This window comes from Schistocerca gregaria, chromosome 1 (assembly GCF_023897955.1).
Source record: "Schistocerca gregaria isolate iqSchGreg1 chromosome 1, iqSchGreg1.2, whole genome shotgun sequence".
NCBI lineage: Eukaryota > Metazoa > Arthropoda > Insecta > Orthoptera > Acrididae > Schistocerca > Schistocerca gregaria.
In genome coordinates, this window is record NC_064920.1 from 618449898 (window position 1) to 618476782 (window position 26885).

At 41.3% G+C, this 26885-nt stretch overlaps 1 protein-coding gene across 2 annotated transcripts in view; it reads right to left on the minus strand.

The window, feature by feature from the left end:
* Window positions 1-2427: 2427 nt before the first annotated feature.
* The window catches only part of LOC126359107 (divergent protein kinase domain 2A), a 97417-nt gene continuing 72959 nt past the window's right edge, over window positions 2428-26885 (minus strand). For both annotated transcript variants that reach the window (XM_050007605.1, XM_050007604.1), the window contains exon 4: window positions 2428-8698. In XM_050007605.1, coding sequence (XP_049863562.1) covers window positions 8489-8698 — 210 coding nt within the window. In that variant the 3' untranslated portion in view covers window positions 2428-8488. The remainder of the gene's footprint in view (window positions 8699-26885) is intronic.

The following is a 26885-nucleotide window of genomic DNA, read 5'->3' on the forward strand; positions in this document are numbered from 1 at the left end:
TACTATCTAGTCCAGTGTTTTGTAACACCATCATTAGTTTTTGAAAAAAAAATAACAATAATGATAATAATACAAGACTTTGACCTTGGAGAAGAGTGACTGATAAATTATACATAATTATTATTTTAAGACACTGTCACAATTGGTTTCGACCACACATTGGCCAATTTCAGATGAGAAAGTAGCAAAAGTAGAAAAACTCTGTTTTAATACGCGTAAAAAGTTCACCAGTTCTATTTATATATGATGTGAAGCACAAATCAAAATATATGTATTTCATACCTACACATCAAAGGCGGCATTTGGAAAACAAAGCATATGCAACATACCAGGTGCACCGGTATGAAATGAATGTTTTTTTGTTAAAATGAACACTAATTTTGAATCAAAAAGTAAAAACATTTTATTCAAAGTACTGACCATTGCTTTCTATATATTTTGACCACCTTTGCGGCAATTTGTGGACACCATGTCAATAGAAATGTTCATCTTTTGAAGCAAACCAATCAGACACCCAATTTTCAACTTCTTCATAGGAATAGACGTGTTCCTCAGCCAATGCGTGTCCCATTGATGAAAACAAATGGTAGTCGGAATGGGCCAAGTCTGGTGAATACGACGGGTGGGGTTGCAGCTCCCAGCCAATTGTTTTGATTGTATCCTGAACCAGTTTTGCTTTGTGTGCAGGTGCATTGTCATGTAAAAAAATTACTTTGTCATGTCTTCTGACTCATTCTGGTCTTTTTTTCGATCAATGCATAGTTCAAATTGAACATTTGTTGTCTGTAGCAATTAGTATTCACAGTGTCACCGGGTTTTAGAAGCTCATGATACACCACACTTTTCTGATCCCACCAAACAGAGAGCATTATCTTCTTGGCAAATTGAACTGGTTTTGCAGACGATGTTGATGGTTGTCATGGATTAACTCATGATTTTTCCCATTTAGGATTCTTAAAATAAATCCATTTTTCATCGCCAGTAACAATTCAATGCAAAATTGATTTTCTTTCATGTCTTTGAAGCAAAATTTGACAAATTGTTTTTCGGTTTTCCATCTGTCTTTCATTCAACTCATGTGGCACTCATTTTCCACACTTTTGGATCATTCCCATTGCTTTCAAACGGTCAGAAATCGTTTGTTGTGCAACATTTAGCATTGCTGCCGTTTGCTTCTGACTCAAAATATCATCTTCATCCAATATTGCTTGCATTTCGGCATCTTTAAACTTTTTTGGTGGTCTTCCACATTCTTCATTTCTTACATCAAAATCATTATTTCTGAACCATCGAAACCATCTGTTGCATGTTGCTTCTGATAGAGCATGATCACCATATGCCTTGACAAGCATTCGATGCGACTCTGCAGCACTTTCTTTTCAAATGAAAACAAAAAATTAATGCTTTCTGCAAATCATCACTTTCTGGTACAAAATTCAACATTGTTAATATGATGAAAACATTTGATGTTGTTTGTTACATGACTTGATGTATACTAAATATCTTTGACAGATGTCATAGCAACCAAATAAAAAAAAATTAAGGCTCATTCACAACAAATGTTCCCTATTGATACATTTGTATCTTAATGCTCATTTCATACCTGTACACCTGGTACAGTATCATATTATTGTAAGGAAAATAACATGTAATTATACAGGCATAACTAGGTGGTGTCTCACTTTCTCTACTCTTTGCACTAGATGTGCATGTACTCTATATCAAAGTAGAAGACAACAAATCTTTATATATAGAAAACAAATTTCTTTAGATTTAACTACAATAGCATTACATTTATACCCATTCATTCATTCAAATACTTTACAAGTTTCGTTTAATGCAATTCTTAGTATCAAACAACTTAGTATCAAACAACTATGAAATTGGTTACATGTCAGTACAGAGTACATGCCATTAAATCATTTAAAACAGAGTAAAGGCTCTGTTTCTCATAAAAAGAAAGTAAAAAAAAACTAATTACTGCAACATGTTACATATACATGTATGTAGTGTCACATGCTGTGAGAGAGAAGTACATGTGCACTCATCGTATAGGGTTACAACACTCCTTTCCCATTGTGGGAAAACTGATCACAGTGAGGATGTTCATGTCTTCATTGTTGCATGACGAGTTGTGACTTTGAGGTGGCCAGAGAGTGTCCAGATGGCTGAGGCAGTTAAGGCAACCATTCTAGAGAGGCAGAGCATCTGGGTTCCATTCCCGTTCTGGCAAAAATTTTCAGTTCACAACACTTATTAATTTCATTGCCCCAGAAATTTCCCTGAATATTCAAACATATTGCCAGTGACTGATAGTGCTCCAACTCCATTTGTGAGGTGTGACAAATGATACAGTTGCTGAATAGTCAAGGAAAACTTGAAACTTATTTCAAATAGATACTACTGTAATGTTACACAAGTACAATATTAGAATTGCCACAACCAACTTTTAATTCATTTCCATGTACAGGAAAATACAGTTAAGAGAGTGTGTTGCAATAAGAACAAACACACAAAATCATGGGTTACATTCATGCACAGTCTAACAGTGAAGTGCTCCTAGCCACAAAACATTAGAGCAGCCAAGAGACTAGCATACTGGCTTATATACAGCTGTTTGCACTCAGCATAGCACTTGCTTGGCCATCTGTGCCTAGTGAGGTAGCTTCTTTATGCCGGCCGTAGGGGCATGCACTGTTTAATTATGTGCACTCACTGTATACGGCTACAACACTCCTTCCCCATTTTGGGAAAACTGATCATCATGGAGATGTTCATGTCTTAATTGGAAGGAGACAACTGCTGGAATAGGTGTCATGCCATCACAGGAAAATACAATCTGAAATAAGATAGGCATGAGGATGTGTGGCACCCACTCCCCAATGAGAGACTGTAAGGGTGATGGAGGTATCATATCCATGCCCACATCTGTGCAGGCATTCAGTGACAGTGGCAGGGGAGAAGACAAAGGCAGCAGTGGCGGCAGCAGCAGCAAATGGTCCCCAAAAATGGAGGCATCCGGCACTAACTACACTACCCAGTGCCAGGGGCACCCAGAATGAAAGTCACGCAGTAGATGAAGAGGGGTATCGACCCCAGTGTGGCAGCCACAGCAGCTGCAAGAGTGGTGGGGTCTCCAGAAAATGGTCAGTAACATGTGGGCAGAGCTGGTCGTAGTATCGAAGGTGTGCATAACAGAGGCAGCGGCCTCTGCAGTGCCTGATGACCACCAGTGTCCTTTTAGGGCTCCGTCCAAACCCATGGGCCCAGATGACAGAGCCTGGATGGAACCCCTGCGAGGTGGCCACTCGCGGATGGCCAGGAGTTGGCCAGAGCAGCTGAAGCAATATTCAGGGTTGGCAGATGTTGAAGCAGCTCTGTTGGGCTATGATCACCCATTGGAGTGAACCTATAAGACCTTGAGAACCTATCAAGTGGGCTCAGATGGTAAAAATGTCATGCTGTCTTCTCCTTGGGAGAAGACTGTGTGACATATTTTCTTCATCTGAATTTTCAAATTCAAAATTTTCAATTTTCTGATTGGGGTGAAATGGTAAAACTGCACAAATTATTCAAAAGTTCTTCAAAATCCTGAGACACATTGTGGGCGATTGTCCGTCACAAGTGTGTACGGTAATCCTTCCAAGGATGTGGACATGCAATGAATCTTATATTGAAATTTTGAGAAAGCATAAATTACAAGCCAAAGGTGTTAAGGAAGGGATCAGCAAAATCAGCATGAATATGCTCCCAGGGGTGCAGAATGGTGGGCTACAGGGGGAGAGAGACTCATGGGCCCACTGCTGGATGACACACTTTGGGCAGTCTGACAACATGCATGATTTCATTGTCAACTCCCAGTCAAGACACAGGGCTGCAGCCCAACAATTTTGTATGGAACTTGATCTGATACCAGATGCACAGCATTAGAAATAGAGAATCCAAAAATTTTGAAAGAGTCTCATCCAAATAAGTTTTCAGCATTGGCATCTTCTACCACTAGAACATCTACCACGAGAACATCTTGCCCCCATGAGCTAATCAACAACAGCTGAGGAAGAAATGCAAAGGCAGCTACTTCACACCAAGCTTCTAACTGATTTCCTGCTTATCTCGATCTGTGAGAGAGGGATTTTCATACTTTAAAGCAGGTTCACAAATTTCTTTATCAGGAGCCATGCGTTTTGTAGAATCACGAAACAGTGAATCAGTTTGAGTCCCGGTGGGCTTCAGTAACATACTGGCAATGATGGCTACGCCCATGAAGTTTCACTGTATGACTGTTGTGGCCACTTTTGACAATGGTAGAACTCAAAGCAAGCTTCAATAATGTAAGTGCATTTTATAACATGCCCATTACAGAAGCCCTAATAAACAACCCTTTGTTGTAAAGGAAGTAGGAAAATTAGTCATCCTGACAGTGACGGCAGCTACTGGTGACAAAATTTACACATGTGGCAATTTGATCTACAGGAATGTCATGTGAATAATAATATTTATCATGAAATAGAGACTGAATGAAAGATTATGATAGGATACACAACAAAATCATCAGAGAAAGAATTGCAAAATAATTAATAACAAAGGTTAAAGCCCAGATGGTAAACTGGCCAAAGATAACGTTTACCACACAAGAGAGTTGTAGCTGCATCAAAAAGGAAGTTCGATGTGACTACAATGTAACTCGGAAATGGAAGCTTCAGTTGCTGTCTAGTCGCTCTATAGTACTATTGCGATAGTAGCACACATATAAGCACTATTAGATTGTTTTAAGCTAATCAGAAGTTTGAAAGTTCTGCAATTTAGACTAAAGTATTATTCAGAAATCATACTAAAGCAAAGTCATCTTTACCGTCAGCAAGATAACAGGATATGGAGATTTGCGATAAAGTTAAATCATGAGAGATTTGTGATGGGGCTTAGCCTTTGTGATAGTGAATATGCACAAATATTCAAGAACATTGAAAAAGAAAGATCGCTGACAAAATGAAAAAAACAATTATTAGTCTCGAGTAGGCAACAAACAAATGCAAACACAAAGAACGTACAAATACACAGAGTTGTCAGAAGTTGTCGTCAACCTTAGGATTACTGATGCAAATGGAAGCAATTGCCTGAGTGAGAAATCGGTGTGCGAGCTCAGTGTAGGGACAATTAATTACAAGGAACAAAAAAAACTGGATTCAAACTAATTCTTTGTGTCACCTACATAATTGAAGGGACATTATCATGCGTATTAGTGAAAATTAATTGACTATTAGCATATTATGAAGTGAAAAGTGAATTCATGGTTATTTAACAGTGAACAGTCATCAATTTGTCCCAAGATTATGACGCATGCTGAACATTGCTTATAAGCATATGTTATCACTGGAATTACATCGTGTAATTATCGAACATGTGACGTAGCGACATCTTGACGACGGAATAACAATTTATCAACTTAATGCCCTCGCAATTCCATAATGTGGCCATGACTGGGCATAATAAAAAGAAGAACTACAGTCAGCCAGTTCACACAAACTGAAAAGTCTGTTGCGGACTCACAACAAAAGAGAGCTGGTGGTCATCATTAGGTAAAGGAGTCATCACATCATCGAGTGGTGCAATTGCCACGTTTATCAGTGAAGAAACAAGAGCGGCTGACACATTCTGACGCACTGCTCTATCGAAATAATGACATTTATCATGAAAGACGATATCTGAAATATGACCAAACCACGTGAGGATTTTGTGTTTTTCTACTAGTTACAGGGTGCCATTGTCGTGAGCGACAGATGCCATTCCACATCATACCAACTGGGACAACCATCACCACTGACTCATTTCAACTCTAAGGAGACCCTTATGCCACATTATTTCGCACCAATATGGGGCCCGACGACGCCAAATGACACAATGTATGGAGAACCTCCCATTTGAATTTCTGCAGTAGTGCCACGACTGTGTTGGCTGTATGAGGCTTTGCATTGTCATGGAGCAGAATGACCCAACGGGTGAGATTGCCTGGTCGCTCTGATGTGATCACTTGGCGAAAGGTAGTCAAGGTTTGTGAGTAATACTGAGCATTCACTGCTGTCCCATGCTGCAGGAAGTGAATCAGAAGGGGGCCATTTTTGGTCCCCTTAAAAAGACTCTGAGTGGCAAATGATTCACCTCGGATGACAATGTCCGGCTGTACGTATGGAACTGGTTAACATCACGGCCCCAGCAATTTTATGGGACAGCCATTCACTACCTTGTGTCACAGTGGGACAATTGTCTCAACAGCCATGGTCAATACTTCTAACATACAGGTACTGGTTTCTGTAATTATGCCTCCGGCTTATTTCATTTTGAATGCCCCTCATACATAACAAAATAGACACCTATTGCCAACTCATTCTCCTCATGAATAGTCTATCTGGTTCCTTCCATTTTGTAACACCTTAACTGGTGTCCTGTAGGCAATTTTGACCCCTTTGTTCCAAAAAAGGTGCTCAATTGGACTTAATCAGGATCATGAGAAAATCAGAATAGAAAAAAAAGTCAAGTAATGAGATTCCTCATCATCAAAACCATTCTCAGAAATCCCAGAGGAAATTTTTCAACTGTTCAAATGAAGAAGTATTTATTAGTGAAGCATATCCAAATTTCTCTGTTTGCTAATGACACTGTACTGTTGGCCTCCATTGCAGATAAATTTCAACAAAAGTTAAATAATATATTTGATCAATTTTCATTTAAGTCTGAAAATTAATTACAACCAAAAAAACATACAACAATCGCTTATAGTAGTAAACAATTAAATCACTGAATCAAATGTTTAGATTTTCAGTTGAAGAAATCAGATGTATGAACTCCAACAGAAATAAGAAGACGGGTAAAAATTACTCGAGTTTACAAAATAAAGTTTCTGATATATCTGAAAAGGAAAGTTTACAATAAGTTTTGACTTATGGCAATGCAACAGCAATTGTAAATGTGTAAACTATTCTAAAAGTGAGAGACGCTCAATAAACAACGTAGAGATGCACGTTAGGATTTACAAGAAGAGTGGGCCAAAAAAAAAAAAACTGTTTTAAAAATTAAATTGAATGGGAGAGAGATGTAGCCAGGTGAATGGATGAGAGAGGAGCAAGCAAATTCTTAATGTACTCCAAGAGATTAAAAAACAGCCATGACAATCATCCAAAGGAAGACGGTTAGGTGGTGTAAGAAAAAATGCAAGAACAGCATGGATTCAATCAGCTACAGACCATATAGAAAAGGTAAAATAAGACTCAATGCATCCACAAACAATTCTTCCAGGAGTGACATCGTTTCCTCTGAAATACCTGAATTTTTCAGAAGTGAAACGCCTGTTCATGACCTCTGTAAGGGGTCAAATGCAGCTCCTTTATGAACAAAATATTGTCCACCACCAGGACTTTGGTGTAATTAAGCTGGTTTACTTTGTAAATATTCATTCCTTAAAGGAATTATTTTGGTGTAACTGTGTTTAGGTGCAAACACTATTTTTATTCAAACATTGCTAATCCTGGTCATCTGTAGTGTTAATTATATGGTGACAATAGTAAGATATCTATGTCTTTTGGAGTTCTTTGGGTTGTGTTGAGGGTTGAGTGGAAGCTAGTGAATCAAGTGAAGTAGGGTGAGTGCTTGAAGTTATAAAAGTAACCAGAGTGATAAGTAGATGAGAAAGGGATTGGCATATGTGTGTATTTATCATTTGTGGTCAGAAATAAGTGTTCAGTGAAATAAAAGGTTTTGATTTAATTGTCATATTTTGAAAGTTTATGTTACCAATCTGTGCTTGATTTGTAAAATGAAGTAGTTCCGGTAACATGACAGGGGTGTTTTTGAAACTTAGATTTCTTAAAACATTATTTTAATGCTTTTCTGAGCATTTTAATTTGTAAGTACAACATTTGTTACACATCACTTCAACCACAGCAAAAGTTCTATTGTGCCACATCTCAAAACCTGCATTTTGATTTTCTTTCATCAGAGGCACCAGAATGGAGTATCGATGCATACCATCACAAATCAAGCATTGGTTCTGATTATCATGTGAGGATTCAGTTACTGCTTCACTGCACCAGTACACATTCTTCCAAACACCACAAGGATTACGTTAGGTCTTTTTCACAATATAGTTCTTCCAAAATGTTTCCTTCGATCTAATCAGATTATAACATCACTACAATAAATTGAGCACTTTTTTTGTCATGTCTAGACTGTAAATGTCAAAGTTGCTGTCATTATTTAACTCTATAGACGATTAGAATAATTTTTAGATATGATTTCTGGCAGCAAGTAATAGAAACTTTCCGCATCTGCAATTCTCTCCAATGAAACAATACTTTGATAAATTATTCATTATTTTATCCATTCATCTACAAAACCACTGTGCACAATGTAACTAATTCATTAACAATTTAGTCATAATGTAACACAGATCCAGCCAGCAAACCAAAAATTGACAGTGTATAAATCAATGTAGATTCTAATTTAGAGTTTTGTGAGTTTCTGTAATGTTAGCAAGTAGATGCAACAGTTGATTTGCTGCCTTAAATCTCCCAAATGGTGCTGCTGATTCTCCACACTGAGTCAGAATCAGTGGGAGGTCTGGATAATTCTCTAACACAAGATGTGGAGTGCTGTGGAGAAGTCCTCCTGGCATAATACCAGGCACTGCTTTTGGTGATAGCAAATGCTGTGAATAAACAAAGCAAGTAATAGGCATGGAAATTAAGAATATAATTACTCAGTTTAAAATTAAAGTCAACAGTTTGCATTTCTTATGCCAACAATAAGCTGCACAGACATAACATTCCAACCATTTCAAATGTGTGTCAATGAAAAAGAGTCATATCATACATTTCATAATGTAAAAAATGAAAAATGGAAAAAGAAAAGGTGAGCAAACGTATGTGAAATAGTTTAAAGAAATAGAAATATACATGTCATTAATTTATGATTAATATATAAATAAGCTGCACCCAATTTAAAATTAACAAGAAAATGTTTTTATTTCAAGTTACAAATCCCCTGTGCACTATACACAGAATCTGCTGACAGAGCTGTAGCTGGAAACAAACATCAACTTGACAGGTATAAACAATGAGAGTTATGAATAATAAGTATACAAGCAGTACATGCATTAATACAAAAGAAACTCTGAATTATGTTGGTGGTTTCTCTTGACATTTCCTTTTAATGACTTCCATAAGAACGTAACACATCTGAATCATAAATACTTATTCAGTGAGGCTGCTGTGGAATGCCCGATTACTAACCACAGACACTAACATCATATTCATTTATGTAGAATGAAAACTTTATCAGTTCTGGCAAAATTTGTGGTAATGGCAATGAAAGCAAAGAGAAAAAGCAGTAAAATATGACAAAATTTCATGTATCTATACTTTGAAACAATAGGTGTAATATATGCCCGAAGTTAGCTGAAGAACATTAGTATCTCCATTTGGCTCCTGCAGAACTTCAATCTCAATAGTCATCTAGGTTATTACAAATTGTATCTAAAACAGAACTAAACCACAGTACAATCATCATTTAGAACAGAGGTCAGCTAACTTAACTGCAGATTCAACCGCTGCATCTTTAGACAGCAGTATTAGAAATGCATGTGGTCATCACACATCTTAGGAACACATTCTTAACTAATTAATGGAAAAGCTCATATAAAGATGTGAAACAATTACTAACAAAGAGATAGAGGGACTGGCCAGTACTTACCTCAGCTCAGTACAGCCAATAGAAACACAAAAAACAACCGAAAATTTAAGTTCCCTCAGACAACCATGCCTCCATCCTTGCTACCTTCCCTGTTTTCCTTTCCCTGTTGCTTCATAACCTGGGTTGTGAGTAACTAAATCCACTTTCCCTTCTTCCCTTTCTTTCCCCTCTCTCCTCCCTGATGGGCTTCCCTCAGACAACCATGCCTCCATCCTTGCTACCTTCCCTGTTTTCCTTTCCCTGTTGCTTCATAACCTGGGTTGTGAGTAACTAAATCCACTTTCCCTTCTTCCCTTTCTTTCCCCTCTCTCCTCCATGATGAAGGAACATTTATTCCGAAAGCTAGGAACTTAAATTTTCGGTTGTTTTTTGTGTTTCTATCGGCTGTACTGAGCTGAGGTAAGTACTGAACACATTCTTAAATATGATACATGTTCAGTTGTAGGAGTGAAGTTGTTACTTAGGTTTCCAAAAAGTAGCAGTTGAGAGTTATTGGAAATGTTACTATTCTGAGTGGTATAATTAAGATAATGCTCCAATAATCTGTTTCAGCACCATAGTACATTTCCTTAATGCTGATGTCTAATATCTAAATAAATCTTTTCTCTTTAAGAATGTTTCCCCTCAGTATCTGTAGCCACTGGTATTATCACAACCAGAATATTCTCAGATCTGTGTTTTTCATTGTTGGAATTTTTCCACTGTCACGCATAAGAGAGAAACCCAGTCAGATCTGTTGGCCAGTGAGTTCATCACATCCAAAATACTGGAAATAGTACAGTCAAAACCGAATAATTTAATGCTCTGTTTTTTTAATAATACAGTCAAAACTAAATAATTTAATGTTCTGTTAGTTTGGTGCATTGTAAAACTCTCTATTCCATAAAGGGAAGATGAATGAGACTTGCTTGGACATGGTGCAGTGGAAAGACATACAGAGCTGTTAATTGTGAATAACAATGTTGTCCACACAGAACGGTGATGCTTTGGTTCTGACTCTTGTGAACAAAACTGGGAGGCTTCAGTTAAGTTATTATAAACACTATATTCTAAGGTAAGGAGTCAACTTGCAATTAAAATGTGATTAATAAAAAATATTCAATTAATGAAATTACCTGAAAATATTACAACCACAGAGAGGCAACAACCGAAATATAGAAAACTACAGTATATTCTAGTTCCATAGACACAACTTTTAAAGAGCCAACATCAAAAGGACATTTAGGGAAACATGGAAAAATCAGTCTAACACCTGGTCACATACCGTACCTATTGTAGATAACCTCCGAATTTTTTAAAGGTATGGTAATGAGATGCAACACCAACAAAACTATGCATAATCAGATAATCTGAATATCTAAATTACTTCCATCTCCCAATTCTGGACCTATTCCTGTTGTGAAATACTACCCCACAATCACAGCTTACATTATTATATTCCACAACACTGCTTCCACTGTTGCATGTCTTCAGTTTAACATTCTGTGAAATCAATGAATACTTACTCTCACCTCAGAATTACAAAATATTTTCTGTTCCTGGGATATTCAAAGGCAGGTCCCACAAGACCCAGTTCAACAGAGAATATGTAGTGATCTAGACGTAATGGACCCACTGCTTACCAACATAAGGAAGGAGCTGTTTCACACATTCACACACACACACACACACACACACACACACACACACATGTGCGCAACTCACATACACGTGACCACAGTCTCTGGCAGCTGAAGCATGTGAGTTGCCTGCGTGTGTGTGTGTGTGTGTGTGTGTGTGTGTGTGTGTGTGTTTCGACAAAGGCCTTGTTGGCTAAAAGCTCACTTCCCAAAAGTCTTTTTGTTGTTTGTATCTGTGACTCTGGCACCTCCACTATATGGTAAATAGCAACAATCCTTTTCATAAATTGTTAAATTCCATCCTGGATTTTCCATTGATTGATTTTGTTATGAGGACCCATAGTAACATGTGTCCCATCTGACTGACAGTGACAAGAAGTAAGCATTATAGTTAACAGATACACATCCGAATTCCAAGCTGTCATTTCCAGTCTTAAATCCTGTCAGTACCCTGCGTAATATAGAAATCTACAGTAACACAACTACAAAAGAATGCGCATTTCCTATTTGTTAGGTGACATAAGACAGCTACACTGTAAGTGAACATATAAACTGCAACACGAATACAACATTACCTTTCTTAACAGCTGTCTACTGTTTATATACAGCAGTGGTTCCCAAACTTTCTGAGATATTAGATAATAACCCCCACTCCCCTAACATCATCAACATCATTACCCAATTAATCTTTAGGACAAAAAAAGAATTTTCTTTGCACTTTATTAATTTTAAAATAACAAAAGGTAAATGATACTTAATTTTTGTAGTATTTTATTAAACCACAGTCTACTGAATCAATGTAACAATTGAAACCACTCATTTCTAACACACATTATTTGTAGAATTATGAAGCAATACTCAGGACACAACAAGTGCTACCTATCCGTCTCAGAAAAGAGAGATAACTGTCCACACTGAGGACAGACACTTGTTACAAAACATGTGTCCTTTGCACCACTCATCTCCCTAGTGACACTTGCTTCACCTACACTCTGCACCTCTATTTAAAATCAACCCAGTTAAAATGTGCATCATGTACAGTCAATTAGTTTGTTTATTTGTTGTGAAGTGAATAATGAAGTAATTTCTGGTTTACTGGTGGAACTAACTACAATTTAGAGAAGGTATTTTCAGGAGATGTGACATATATGTCTCTATTTTACTGCCATAGCTGCTTCGTACAAAGTACATGTGCAGTGGGTGGACTATGTGAGGAACATGCAGGCCTTACATTCATTTCACAAGCAGTAACCTTCACCACATTGTGCCTCAAGTTATGCTTGTATTCGAAAAATGTAATTATTATAACTACAATATTATGAAAAAGAATGTAACAGAGGGAAACATTCCACGTGGGAAAAACATATCCAAAAACAAAGAGATGTGACTTACCCAACGAAAGCACTGGCAGGTTGATAGACACACAAACAAACACAAACATACACATATACCTGTCCTTTTTACCCCCTAAGGTAAGTCTTTCCGCTCCCGGGATTGGAATGACTCCTTACCCTCTCCCTTAAAACCCACATCCTTTTGTCTTTCCCTCTCCTTCCCTCTATCCTGATGAAGCAACTGTTGGTTGTCAAAGCTTGAATTTTGTGTGTATGTTTGTGTTTGTTTGTGTGTCTATCAACCTGCCAGCACTTTCGTTTGGTAAGTCATATCATCTTTGTTTTTGGATATATTATGAAAAAGGATAGATTGCTACTAACCATATGGGGGAGATGTTGAGTCGTAGACAAGAACAACTGAAAGATGTGAAACAAGTAAGCTCTCAGCCAAAAGGCTTTCTTCTGAATTAGACAACATACTCGCAGACATTCATGCAAACGCAGTTCTCGCATATATGATAACTGTCTCTGGCTGCCAAAGCCTCACTGCAAGCAGCTGTGCATGATGGGAAAAGCAATCTGGGTGGTGAAGAGTCAGGAGGAAGCTAGGGTGGGGAGGGGGAGAGATGGCAGGGTAGGAGTGGGGCATTGAAGTGCTGCTTGTAGGAGCATACAGGGACAAAATGAAGAGAAGGTTGAACAGTTGAGTGCAGTCAGGAGGTTAAGTGGAGTGTATGGGGGCAAGGGAGAGAGTGGAAAAGGAGAGAAGCAAAATGTCTGTGCATTAGGGGAATAGAAGGCTATGTGGTACTAGAGTGGGAACAGGGAATGTGATAGGTGGATCAAGGACAGTGACACACTACTGGTTTCTCTGATAGCCTTGGTTGGTTGGTTGGTTTTGGGGGAAGAGACCAAACAGCAAGGTCATCGGTCTCATCGGATTAGGGAAGGAAGTCGGCCGTGCCCTTTTAGAGGAACCATCCCGGCATTTGCCTGGAGCGATTTAGGGAAATCACGGAAAACCTAAATCAGGATGGTCGGACGCGGGATTGAACCATCATCTTCCCGTATGCGAGTCCAGTGTGCTAACCACTGAGCCACCTCACTCAGTCTCTGATAGCCTAGCCTGTAATAGGATAGATGATGCTTGTGACCTGACTAGAGTAGGTGGTTGTGGGAGGATATATGGGACAGGTCTATCACAGTCATATGAGGCCTGAGGCATGGGGTTGGGAGGAGGGGTTGGGGTTGAGTAGGGATAAACAAGGATATAGTGGGAGGCAGAATACAAGGGTGTGAAGGATAGTGAATAGTAAGTACATCTCTCATTTCAGGGTACAATGAGAGGTAGTCAAAATCCTGATGGAGAATGTGATTCAGTTGCTCCAGTCCAGGATGGAACTGAGTCAGGAGGGGAATGCTCCTCTGGGGCTGGACATGGGTCTTTGGGAGATGCTGGGTGACTGGAGAGGTAAGGCATGGGAGATCTGTTTCTGTACAAGGTTGGGAAGGTAATTACAGTTTGTGAAAGCCTCAGTGAGACCCTTGGTATATTTCAAGAGGGATTGTTTGTCACTACAGATGTGATAGCCATGGGTGGCTAGGCTGTGCAGAAGGGATTTCTCGGCATGGAATGAATGACAGCTGTTGAAGTGGAGGTATTGCTGGTAGTTGGTAGATCTGATATGGACAGAGGTATTGATGTAGCCATTTTTGAGGTGGAGATCAACCTCGAGGAAGGTCACTTGTTGGTTGAGGAGGACCAGGTGAAGCAAATGAGGGAGAAAGTATTGAGGTTGTGGAGAAATGTGGATAATGTGCCCTTACTCTCAATCCAAATAACAATGATGTCACCAGTGAATATGAATCAGGAGAGGGATTTGATATTCTATTTGTTTAGAAAGGATTCCTCAAGATGGCCCACAGGTAGGTTGACATACAATGGTGCCACGTGAGTGCCCATTGCCTTACTGCAAATTTTTGTAGTTTATGTCTTCAAAGGAGAAGTAATTGTGGGTGAGGATATGGTGACCAGGATGGAGATTGTACGTTTGCATTGGGAAATTAGTGTAACGGGAAGTGGCATCAATAGGGACTAGCAGGGCACCATGTGGTAAAGGAACAGGAACTGTGGAGAGTCATTGGAAGAAATGGTTGGTGTCTTTTATACTGGTGGATAGGTTACAGGTAGTAAGTTGAAGGTGTTGGTCTATGAGAGCAGAGATTCTCTCAGTGGGGCACAGTAGCCAGCTACAATGGGGCATCTTGGGTGGTTGGGTTTATGGACTTAATGAAGCATGTAGACGATAAGACTGCAAGGAGTGGCAGGGCTGAGGAGAAAAATAGACTACAGGGAGAGGTTCAGGGATGGGCCTAAGGAGTTGATGGGAGATTGGAGATCCTCCATGATTTCTGGAATGAAATCATTGTGGCAGGGTTTGTGGGTGGATGAACCTGACAACTGGTGTAGTCCTTCCACCAATTAATCCTCGTGATTCAAAACTACAGTGATGGAGCCTTTTTCAGCAGGTAGGTAGGGATCAGTTTTTAGGTGGTGGATTGTGGTTCTCACTTCAGATGTAAAGTTAGGTTGCATGTTGAGGGATTTGGTGAAGAATGTAATTATTATAACGACAATATTATGAAAAAGAATAGGTTGCTACTAACCATATAGTTTAAGTGTAAGAAATTCTGGAAAGTTAAGATGGAGTGATTTGTGGACAATGAGTGTGGATCACAGTCAAATGGAAGAGTGAACAGAGTCAGGCAGCATTCAATGTTGGCCTTTGGTTGAGTCTCATTGATGGGGTTGGTGGTCAAAACTGTAAAGTGGGGGCCGTTACTGAATGGATTTATTAGTATTAAAACTTGATTTTTATTTTTCACTTGATGTTCGTCAGTGCCTTCTGCCTGGCAGCTAGTTGCAGCGTCACAGTCACGTTGCCCAGAACCGGACATAACCACTTTGAAACTCATGTGTTGAACCATCAGCAGCTAAATTCACGTGTTGCTGATGAGGTAATGCTACTGAACTGTGCATCTTCGATTTGGCCAACCAATAGGGAGGCTAGGAGGGGTGGGACCGCAGTCAGCTCCTGGGAGCAGACACGTCGTCCGGTCTCTTCTGCCAGCTTCTGACCCAACCAAACATTCTCCTCTCAGGCTCTCTTGGGCAGCATTCAGTCTCAGCGGCTCCTCTAAGCCTGCTTTTCCTTTTTATGGCATTAAACATTCGTGCAGTTAAAAATATGTTTGATTTTACACCTCAATGGTTGCCTACTGCTTTCCCCTCCTGGCCAATCCTCACGCACTAACATCTGGTGTCAGAAGTGGGATTGCTCCCTGTTAGACCCTCTTATTTGAAGTTTAACCAGCCATACCTAATGAAGCTGCCAGTAATATTTCACATTTGACAAGCACTTGCATTTGTGCTTTTCCATGCAGTGTTCCGCCGTTTCAGCGTTTTTTCCAAACAGCTGCCACAGCGAACACCAGGCTGCATGACCAGGCACCTCGCCACACCACACAGGCAGCTGCCACGCTGCTGCCACCTCCAGTCAGTCCGATGCTATGTCACACTGTGGGAAGCCGCCTTCCACGCCACTCCGCAGCATGGTCGCATGTTCCAGCTGACTAGCTGCGACATGGCGCCCAGCCATCAACACTGCTGACATTACCTTCACCACCGTTTCCTACCGTCATCATCCAATGCACCACCGCTGCAACTTCTGTAAGTTCGGCGCTTTATTCCTCCTCACTGTCGTATCCTTGCTCCCAGATACGCTGTCATCTTGTCGAGTATAGGCCTTTTTTTTCCCTTCTCGTGCTCTAATTGTAAATTTGTTAGCAAGCACTAGGTGTCCTAACATTGCAACCATGCCTCACACCCATAGTACCACCACTGGTGAGGGGAACTCCCCACCTACGGAAACACCAGACCCAATAGCCACCCTTCAAGCAAAAATAGATAAGTTATTATTACAAAAAATATAATTGACAGAAGAATGCCAAAAATTGGCTCAAACCCAGTCTGCCAATCCAAGTACCCCAAAAACATGACCTGCTGCACCACAAACGACGGCTGCAAGCACCTCCAGTAGCACAGTACCCCAGCCATACACTGCAACTTTGGCTAACAGTTTCCCTGCAGTCAATTTTATCCAGATATTTTCCAGGAAAACAAATGAAAAAATAAATTCCTTTCTACAAACTGTCCGAGATCTATGCCACACTTGTGCTTGGCCAGATGATTTCCTGTTAAGCTGTCTCCACCTTAAACTGCCAGGTGATGCCCATACGTACATTGAATCAGCTCACGCCCTTAGGGACACTACCTCCTTTGCCATGTTAGAAGTTGGGTTGAAAGAGAGATATTCTGGCAGTTTGGAGTTAACTACTTTAGATGCTATCTTCACGGGAGAATATTTACAACAGTAATGGATCATGCAGCACTTCAGTGGCTATTAAGTTTAAAAGATCCTAGCAACTGTCTCATCCGCTGGGCCCTGAAACTGAGTGAGTATGACTATCAAGTGCAACAAAAAGCTGGAAGGTTGCACTAGAACGTTGACACCCTTAATAGAAAAGTGAGAGTAGGTCAAACAGACGATGTGCTAAGTTACGAATTAAAAAATTCCCTGGAAAATGATGCAAAATACTGCCAGTATCGCTCCCATCCAGATTTTGTTACAGAGGATGGAATTCTATGCCGCAAGACCCCCCTGGGTAAGTGTATAGTAATACCTTAAGACTTGCAATCAAGAATTATTGCCCAGTGCCCCAACAGCATCCAAGCTTGCCATAGTGGATGAAGAGTGACAAATGCCCGAATTTCTATGAAGTGTTGGTGGGACAACAGATGGTGAGATGTTGTCAAGTATATAAAAACTGCCTACCATGTGCCCAAAGAGCACCACCCCCACCAATCAAAATTCCCTTACAACCTCTTCCCGAGCATCAAAACCCTTTCAGTTTGTAGCTTTAGACATAGTTGGGCCACTTCCCGTAAGTACACAAGGAAGTAAATATGTTCTATCTATTATGGATTACTTTTCCCAATATCTTATTATGATACCAATCACTGACATGTCGGCTGAAACCACAGTATGAGGTTTTGTACATCATCTTGTCCTTCCTTTCAGTAGCCCTGAAGCCATTATAACCAATCAAGGAACCAATTTTATGTCCGCCTTATTTGTCCAAGTTTGCAAATTGCTGAGAATTAAAAAATTGAGAACCACCCCTTTTCAGCCCCAGGCAAATGGCCGCATTGAACATGTCCATCACATTTCCTATTACATCAACTGAGTCCACAGTGACTGGCAAAGATACATTTCACACGTGGCAAGTGCGTACAATAGCCGTTTCCACGAAGCCACTGAACATTCCCCTTATGAGATAGTCTTTGGCCACCCTGTGGAATCCCCCTTTGAGATCGATAAATTACCTCCAGGCATCGATCACACAGCCGTTAAGGGGTTAGCCCATCACCTTAAGGCCATTTGGAAGAAGGTACAAGGGAACAACTGCAAGGCAACCAGGAAGTAGATAGAAAGAAGCAATAAAAATCCCATCCTTTCTGCCTATAAACCTGGTGATCTGATTTTACTAAAAAAAATCTTGTGGAAAGAAAGAAAGAGTGAAGAAACTTACCCCCTTTTATGATGGACCACATTCAATTATTCAGCTTACCTCTCCTGTTAATGCAGAATTACAACTTCCCGGCCGCAAAGTGATTGTCCATATTGATAGGCTAAAACCCTATTCAGGAACTATGCCTCTCCCCCAACCTTCTAAGACAAGCACTGGACCTTCAGCAGGTTCTGTTCCCCTTGTGAAACAGAGAAAAGGAAAGTTCCACCACCCCCAGCAGATACGTTCTCAGATCTAAACACCCATATGCCCTTAGATCCCGGGACTAAACACCCAGGTACTACTTCTTACCTTGCAGTTATATCAGACAAAAGAAAAAGTAACAAGACTCAAGTAACCACCTTATTAATATGTATTTTATGCCCCCATGCTGTGAGAACTAAAATGTCACCCTAGCCCCCCTCTCTGAATGAGAGCCTATTCTGCAATGCTGGCCTAGGCTCCTTAATTCCTAGTTATAATCAGTATTTTACTTATGTTATTTTTATTTATGTGTTATGACACGCCTAGTGGTCGGACAGCAGTCCTACGTTCAGTATCAATACAGTTAATTCTAAATAAGAATAATGTATGAAGAAGTGACTGAATTAAGTAATTTTCCCGTTTGAACTCTGATACAGCGAAATTGTAAACACATGCACTCCATCTGTCAGAGTCAGCTGTCAAGTGGAAGTCACATTTATGGCAGCCATTTTGCGCGAGGCGGAGCCATTTCAGTCACCTCACACTGCAGTTTCCCCCTTCCCTCCGTCCCTCCCTAACCCGTGCCGACCCACCAGCCACAACACATGTCCCCTCCCTCCTTCTTTCCCCTCTCTCCCGCGCCATACTTGCTGCTGCCTGCTGCTGAGGGGTCATACATATATTAGAACTATCTTTGCTATCAATCCATGCATAGCAACTTAACCCAGAAAGACCCATATTTTTTATGAAATACCTGTTTTAACCATGATTTCTTACATTCTTCTGTCTCAATGCCCGGGTGATTTCAACCACTTGAAAACCCACCCGTAAATTTATTTGCACACCTAAGCTCTTAACATGTCCGCTGATCAGACTATAACTCCAAGGGGAGTTTAGAAGCAAGCGACCTCCAGCTGATGGAAGGCGAAATGGAAAAGCATTGCAATAATGAAGCGCGCCATTATGGGGTGTTTTTCCGTGCACCGCCATTTAGCTTGGTGGCATTTTGCATTTCGGAGCCTCCCCTAAAGTATAGTACCACCCTACCACTTCCCATCTAGTTGACACACCTTAATAATCGACTACCTGTTCCTTTCCAAAATTCGTAAATGTCTTCACCATTATGTGCCGATCACAGCCCATTTAACTCATATTTATTGATTCATTCGCGAAAGAGGTTGGAATACTCTTTACAATAATCACTAAATCCCTTCTAATGTTACTAATTTACATGGACTGCATTTTGTAAATGGTTCATGCCAACGCACCAAGGCATCACTCACTGAGGACATGCGCCGCTGCCCAGCTATCTCAGCGTTACACGTGCCGTACAGCTGTTCCACTATCTCAGCCCTCCACATCCCGCAGTGCTGCTCTACAATCTCAGCACTAACTTGAAACCTGCCTCTGGTGCCTCTATCCATTTATGCCTCTTGCCAGTTTCATAACACTACCAGCCTCACCAAGTACCGAGTTTGATAAACTGTTTTACCACTCAGTGTTAGGCGCCTTTTGTATGATTAGAGGTGTTGAGTGATGTCTGACCCACTATGTGTTACCAGTTGATAGCTAATTAATAATTGGTACCAGTACCTTGTATTTTTCTCCCCTTATGGTTTTATGTTAGGTTTAAGCATTTCATAATCATTTTGCTGCGCAGCAACACCCTTGCTATATCATATGTGTTATTTCATTCATGAATTTTTATAATTTATGCCATTGGTGTTGCATCATATGCACTTGTATTTTATATTTATGACTCCGGTAGGTAAAGGCCCACCAAACCCCTGGATTTTAGATATGCTGCACTACAGCAACACTCCCATCACCTAAATTTCCCCCTCAGTCATGATATGCGACTTTGTGAGTTAGAAATTCTGGAATCCTATTATGTGCCATGGTCATCCCCAGAGCTGGACTGGTATGTTTAGAGGAGTCTGCAGCACCCAAGTTATATAAAATACCCATTAGAGAAGAGTTGAATGTGCCCCTGAAGTTGAGAGGTAAGCAAGATAGATTTTGTGGTAGGATAGAAGTAACTAAGTTTCACCCAATTAAATGAAGAATAGTAGTTAGCGTCCTATGTGTGTGTTGCACATTTAAGATTTCAGCCAGACGAATACAGGTTTCATTGTTGTTCAGCTGACTTCTTATGAAGTAATTTATTGTTGAAGTAAAGATTTTATGCATGAGCATGGTACATTTGGGTACAGTGCCCCGCCGTGTGTTTAGGAAGTGAGACACACCTGTTCGTTTATTCAAACACACCCATGATGTAACAAGATTGAAGCACCCACTGAACTAAGCAGTAGATTGTTGATGATTAGCACCCATGATGTGACATCATCTCCCAAGCACAGTAACACGCTATCTTGTAAGAAATATAGTTAGCAAGAGATTTCCACCCTAATGAATAAAAGTTTTATGGTACAATGTCGTATTAGTTCACGCTCCCTTTTTTTGGTAGCTCACCCTGTTACTTCAGGGATTTTGGGAATTATGTAGTACTTAACACCTATAAGACATAATCGCCCTATGTCTTCCTTGTCTATGCATTGCACTGGGTCACTACCATTGCTCTCAGTCGCTCATCTATTTGTCCAACCGTGACCATTACTTTGTACCACCGTCCTCCAGGGCTGTGTGCCTTACACATTGTGGTTAGCACCCACGAAGTACCCAGATGATTGGTTTATTCTTTCAGTTTTCACTTTCTCTTTCATCTATGCACCATTGCCTCAACCCAGGGAGGGGGAAGGATAACTTTTATATTCCAATACGGATACTACAGTCGGAAACTGTTATCGTCACATTCAGCCTCTGGCTGGGCTCTTCTAGCAGCACTCATCCTGCACCCTGCCTGTCTTAGGCTATCCACCTATTCCAATCCGAGATTTAATCAGAATCATGATACAACTGCAGCAACACGGCTCCCTTCCTACTTTTCCCTGGCATGAGGGTTAAGCAGAACTGCTTTACAGCACTGCTTCCCCCTACTTTTCCCTGGCATAGGAGTTAAGCAGAGCTGTTTTTCAACCAACAACACAAACATACACTCACACACTAGCAGCCCTAGATATTTGACACTGTCCTCCCACACTAACCCTTCCTACTGTCAAGGCTATGTGACTTTCGTAGTCCCCGGGCAATGAGATGCTCCACCTCCAAACCAACTAATATGTGGTTTGCGACTGATTTCACTGTATGGCTCACAAGCCGCTCGAGAAGTTTTCTCAAAATGCCATCACCCATCTTCGTATAGTATTAGTAATTACCCTTGTGCCACATAGACTTCCCATTTATCTTGTTCTTTAAGGACAACACACACCCCCAAGGTGCTACATAGTTGATTCACTGGCAGATAACTAAGACCAGACCTGTTTTGACACAACTGAGGCCAATTTTCGTTTTCTCTGTTCCTTACTCTCCTGCTAGGCTGGTGGTAGGCAACCAATTCTGTTGTGTAAGTCTCTGTGGATGGTGCACCCTACTGCCCTATCAGTTGCTGCAGATATTTTTTTTTTGTCCTCCCCTTTTTCTCTTAACCTCCTGCTGGGTCAACGTCTCTATTCTATCTTTTCTTCTCTTCTGTCAGGGAAGGGTAGCTTAGCTATGCCTTCTGGGAGGACCACAAGAGCTAATGTAACATTGTATATTAGACATGCTTTTCCAGCCATTTAATAGAGGTATTGCTCCTCCCATGATTACAGTGGCCCTTTAGCTACTTTCTGAGATATTAACAGTTGGGGAAAACCTGTGTCTTGGCTAGTCACTCAAGCAAGAATCCGATCACCCAGTAGACTTGTGTGTCTAACCTCATGTCTCTGTACCCTGTGACTAATGAATTTATCACCACTGAATCAATTTTACTCTGAAACCTGTTACCTGAACTCGTTCCCAATTATACACAATTTCTTATTCTTCAACATGAACACCCTTCCGGTTCACAGCAGGTGGGCCTCTTGGCATAAATGGCCAATATGTCAGGGTACCCTGGCATTGCGATCGTAGATGGCTGTCCACAAATATACCCAGGAAAAACCCTGCATTAAACGCAATATGATTTTTCCCATTGGTCAAATCCCTTTTCTTCCTAAGCTCCAACATCTGTTACTAAAGCTTCCGATTCCGCACATCACTTATGAAACCACTACATACCGTGAATTCCACTTACATATCGATTGCAGGCGTTGATTAATGCAACCCCACATTTTTGCACTCATGCCGATCAGGATGACAAGAAAGCCTCTTTTCAGCATGACCATAACCCCCTCCTTCCCTCACAACCCCGTTGCTACTAACTTATACCCCTGCTGCTCTTTGTAATCGCCAGTTTAAATTGCCCAGTGACGTAATGCACCCGAGTCTGTTAACCATCAACTTTTCACCCATCACTACAACCTCAGGTAATCACTTACTGCCTTTTCATCCACTGTAATACTTCCCTTTCATAACATAACTACCAGCTGGAGCTAACAAGATTATTTTGTTACTATAGGCAACAGCATTTTAGACACCGTACCCCACCCAGTAACAACCACAACTCTACTGTGTGCTACTCAATGGTAGCAGTTTACTATTTAACTGCCCTCACTGCGATATCACTACCCCCACCGAAGAGGTGTTTGCACATTTACCTTACACCAAAAATGAGCGACTCCCTCCTCTCATGTGGTATTTACCAGAGCTTCCGATGGTACTACCGTCACCTGACAATTGGCCATCTCTCCCTACTCACTCACATTCCCAGCTCGTCCAGTCTTTAACTGACCTGGTAAACAAAGAGTTAGGGCATATTACGCTAGACCATGCCACCGCGTGCATCACGGATTGGCACCACCACCACTATCTCAGTCATATAGTTATTCGTAGTTCTGTGTGTACCCCTTTAGTAATTATCTTTATTGGTTTATCGCTATGGGTAGTGTTCAGAAAAGGACATTTTGTGCGACTTTGGTTGCCCCGCTTCTGCTGTCCCTGAACAGCAACCCCCTGGGGAATACCATGCATAAGTAGTGAAATGGGAGCAAGAGTGTTCCTTGCTGCCCCCATACTGTAGTAGTCTGGTGGGAAATAGTAGTGAGTAGAAAGGAATAGTAAATAAGTAAAATACACCCCAAAGGTGTAAGCAACAAAGTATGTGTGTAAAGTTATTCAAAAGTTTCAACCCTCTTCCCCCTTCACCCCCCCCCCCTCTTGTGATCTGTGCATCACCCCTTTTGGAACCCCTCCTCTTCGCCCCCCCCCCCCCCCCCCTTTGGCAGAAGTAGAGGTGCATCACAGCACACTGCTGCACCCATCACGGCCAGGAACCTCCGCCACTGCCAGTGCCAACAGCTGATTGCCAACACTCGCCACGTCTCACACCACTGCCGCACCATCTGCTGTCGACCAAATTTTCTCACGGAAGTCTTCATCACCCAAAGCAAACATTGTCACACTGACTTAAACAAATGCAAATTTTAAAAAAAGAAATCAAAGTGTACTGTCAAAATTATGTAAGGCCCCATAGTAACTGTCAATTTGTCAATTTACCACTCCCCCCCCCCCCCCCCATGCTTCACTCCTGCAGAGTCGAGAAGGGTGTACAGTGGGGGCTGTTACTGAATGGATTTATTAGCATACAAATTTTATTTTTATTTTTCACTTGATGTTTGTCAGTGTCTCCTGTCTGGCGGCTAGATGCAGTGTCTCAGTCACATTGCCCAGAACCGGACATAACCGCTTTGAAACTCACGTGTTGAACCATCAGCAGCTAAATTCAGGTGTTGCTGACTAGGTAACACTACTGAACTGTGCATCTTTGATTTGGCCGACCAATAGGGAGGCTTGGAGGTGGTCAAGTGGGGTTGGGAGCGCAGCCAGCTGCTGTGAGCGGACACGCCATCCGGTCTCTTCTGCTGGCAGCTTCCGACCCGACCAAACGTTCTCCTCTCCTTCTTTCTTGGGCGACAACCCATTCAGTCAAACAGTTCAAAATACGTTTGATTTTTCACCTCAACAGGTGCCTACTTCTTTCCCCTCTGGGCCAATCCTTATGCATTAACAAAATCAGGTTTCATACTGTTTCCCCATACTTCATCTATTCCGTGCATTTTGTGATTTTTCCCACATATTTTAGTGTACCTTTGTGAATTGTCTCACAAGAATTTCTGCCTTTTAGTACTTTTTACCCTTCGCCCATGGATCCTTGCTCCTTCCATCCATGCCAATACAGAAAAGTTTCCTTATCCCTAGCAAAAACCCAGTACCACATAATGCTCCTTTTTTTTCCCCCTCAAGGAATCCCTCCTAATGGCCTTACCATCAAATTATCCATCTCCGGCTGCAACCCCTCCTTCCACAATGACCTCCAACTGTTCAGATGCTGCCAGTCCTTAACTCTCACCAACCTAGTCCTGCAAAATCATGTAAATCACACCCAAACCTCCTTGCAATACCTCCTCTCCATTGTAAAATTCTCCTGCTGTGCAATTCTAAATTTCTGTTTCCCATCTCACAAACAAACTCTTGCCTTCCAGGAACTAGAGAAGCATGGAAACGCTACCTCAAAAAAACTCTCAAAGCCCTTCACCTCCTCCCACACTAGACTACCACATTCCATCACCTCTACAACAGCTTCCAAACCTCCCCCACATCCCATCATAGCTGACAACTCCTGCCTCGCAGACCTACTACATTTCCCCTAACTTCAAAAACTTACTTCCAGCACCATACAGAATCCAGAACTTAAACAGATCCACAACACAGTCATGAAACTTTCCTCCCAAAGCACTTGCCCCAAAGATGTATCACTCCTTTCCAATGGACTTAACTTTTACCCCACTTCCAAATTCAATCATACTGGACTTCTCCTGAGCCTTAGAATGGAACAACTTTTTCACCACCAACCCCATCAATGAGACTCAACCAAAACACAATGTTGAATCTTGCTTGACTAAATTCACTCCTCCATCAACCATCACCCACGTCCACTGCCCACAAATCACCCCACCTTAACTTTCCAGAATTTCTTAACCTCATACCTTGCATTATGCTCATTCCCTAAATCCCTCAACATGCAATCTGACCTTACATCTGTGGAAAGAACCACAATCTACTAACTACAACCTAATCCCAATCTTATTATTCTACCTGCTGACAAAGACTCCATCATTGTGGTTTTGAAATGCAAAGAGTATCTGGTGCAAGGACTACACCAGCTGTCAGATTTGTCAACCTACAAACACTACCACAGTGATCCCATTCCAGAAATCCAGCAGGATCTACAGTCTCTCCTCAAATCCTTAGGCCCATCCCAGAAACTCTCCCTGGAGTCTCTTTCTCTCCTCACCCCTACCACTCCCTGCACTCCTACCTTCTACATGCTTCCTAAGTCCATAACCCAACCACCCAGGATGCCTCATTGTGGAGGGTTATGTGCTCCCATTGAGAGAATCTCTGCTCTTGTAGAATGACACCTTCAATCTGTCACTTGCAACCTACCCATCATTTCTTCCACTGACTCTCAGCAGTTCGTGTTCCTTTACCACATGGTGCCCTGCTCACCACTGATGCCATTTCCACTAGCATCCCTAATGCCCTTAGTCTTGCAACTCTTGAACACCACCTTTCCTAATGCAAGACAGCTTCCAAACCTACAACCTCGTTCCTGGTCACCATGATCAACTATATCCTCACCCACAATTACTTCTCCTTTGAAGGCAGTGCCTACAAACAAATTCAAAGTAAGACTATGGGTACCTGATTGGCACCATCCCATGCCAACCTATTCATGGGCCATCGACAGGAATTCTTCCTATACATCCAGAATCCTAAACCGCTCAACTGATTCAGATTCATTGATGACATCTTTGCTACCTGAACCAAGGGTGAGGACACCCTATCCACATTCTTCCAGAACTTCAACACCTTCTCCCCAATCACTTCACCCGGTCCTCCTCAACAAAACAAGCCACCTCGCTCCACACTGATCTCCACTTCAGAGTTGGCTACATCATTACCTCCCTTCATAGCAAACCCACCAACCAACAGCAATACCTCCTCTTCAACAGCTACTGTACCACTCATCCCATACCGAGAAGTCCTTTCCATACAGCCTAGCCACCTGTGGCCATCGCATCCGTTGCGATATGCAGTCCCTAGTGAAATATACCAAGGTTCTCACTGAGGCTTTCATGGACAGTACTTACTCTCCCAACCTTGTACAGAAGCAAATCTCCTGTGCCTTCACTCTCCAGTCACCCATCGCCTTCCAAAGTGACACTGTCTAGCAACAAAATAGCATTCTGCTCATGACTCAGTAACCCAGCACTGGAGTAAATGAACCACATTCTCTGCCAGGGTTTCGACTACC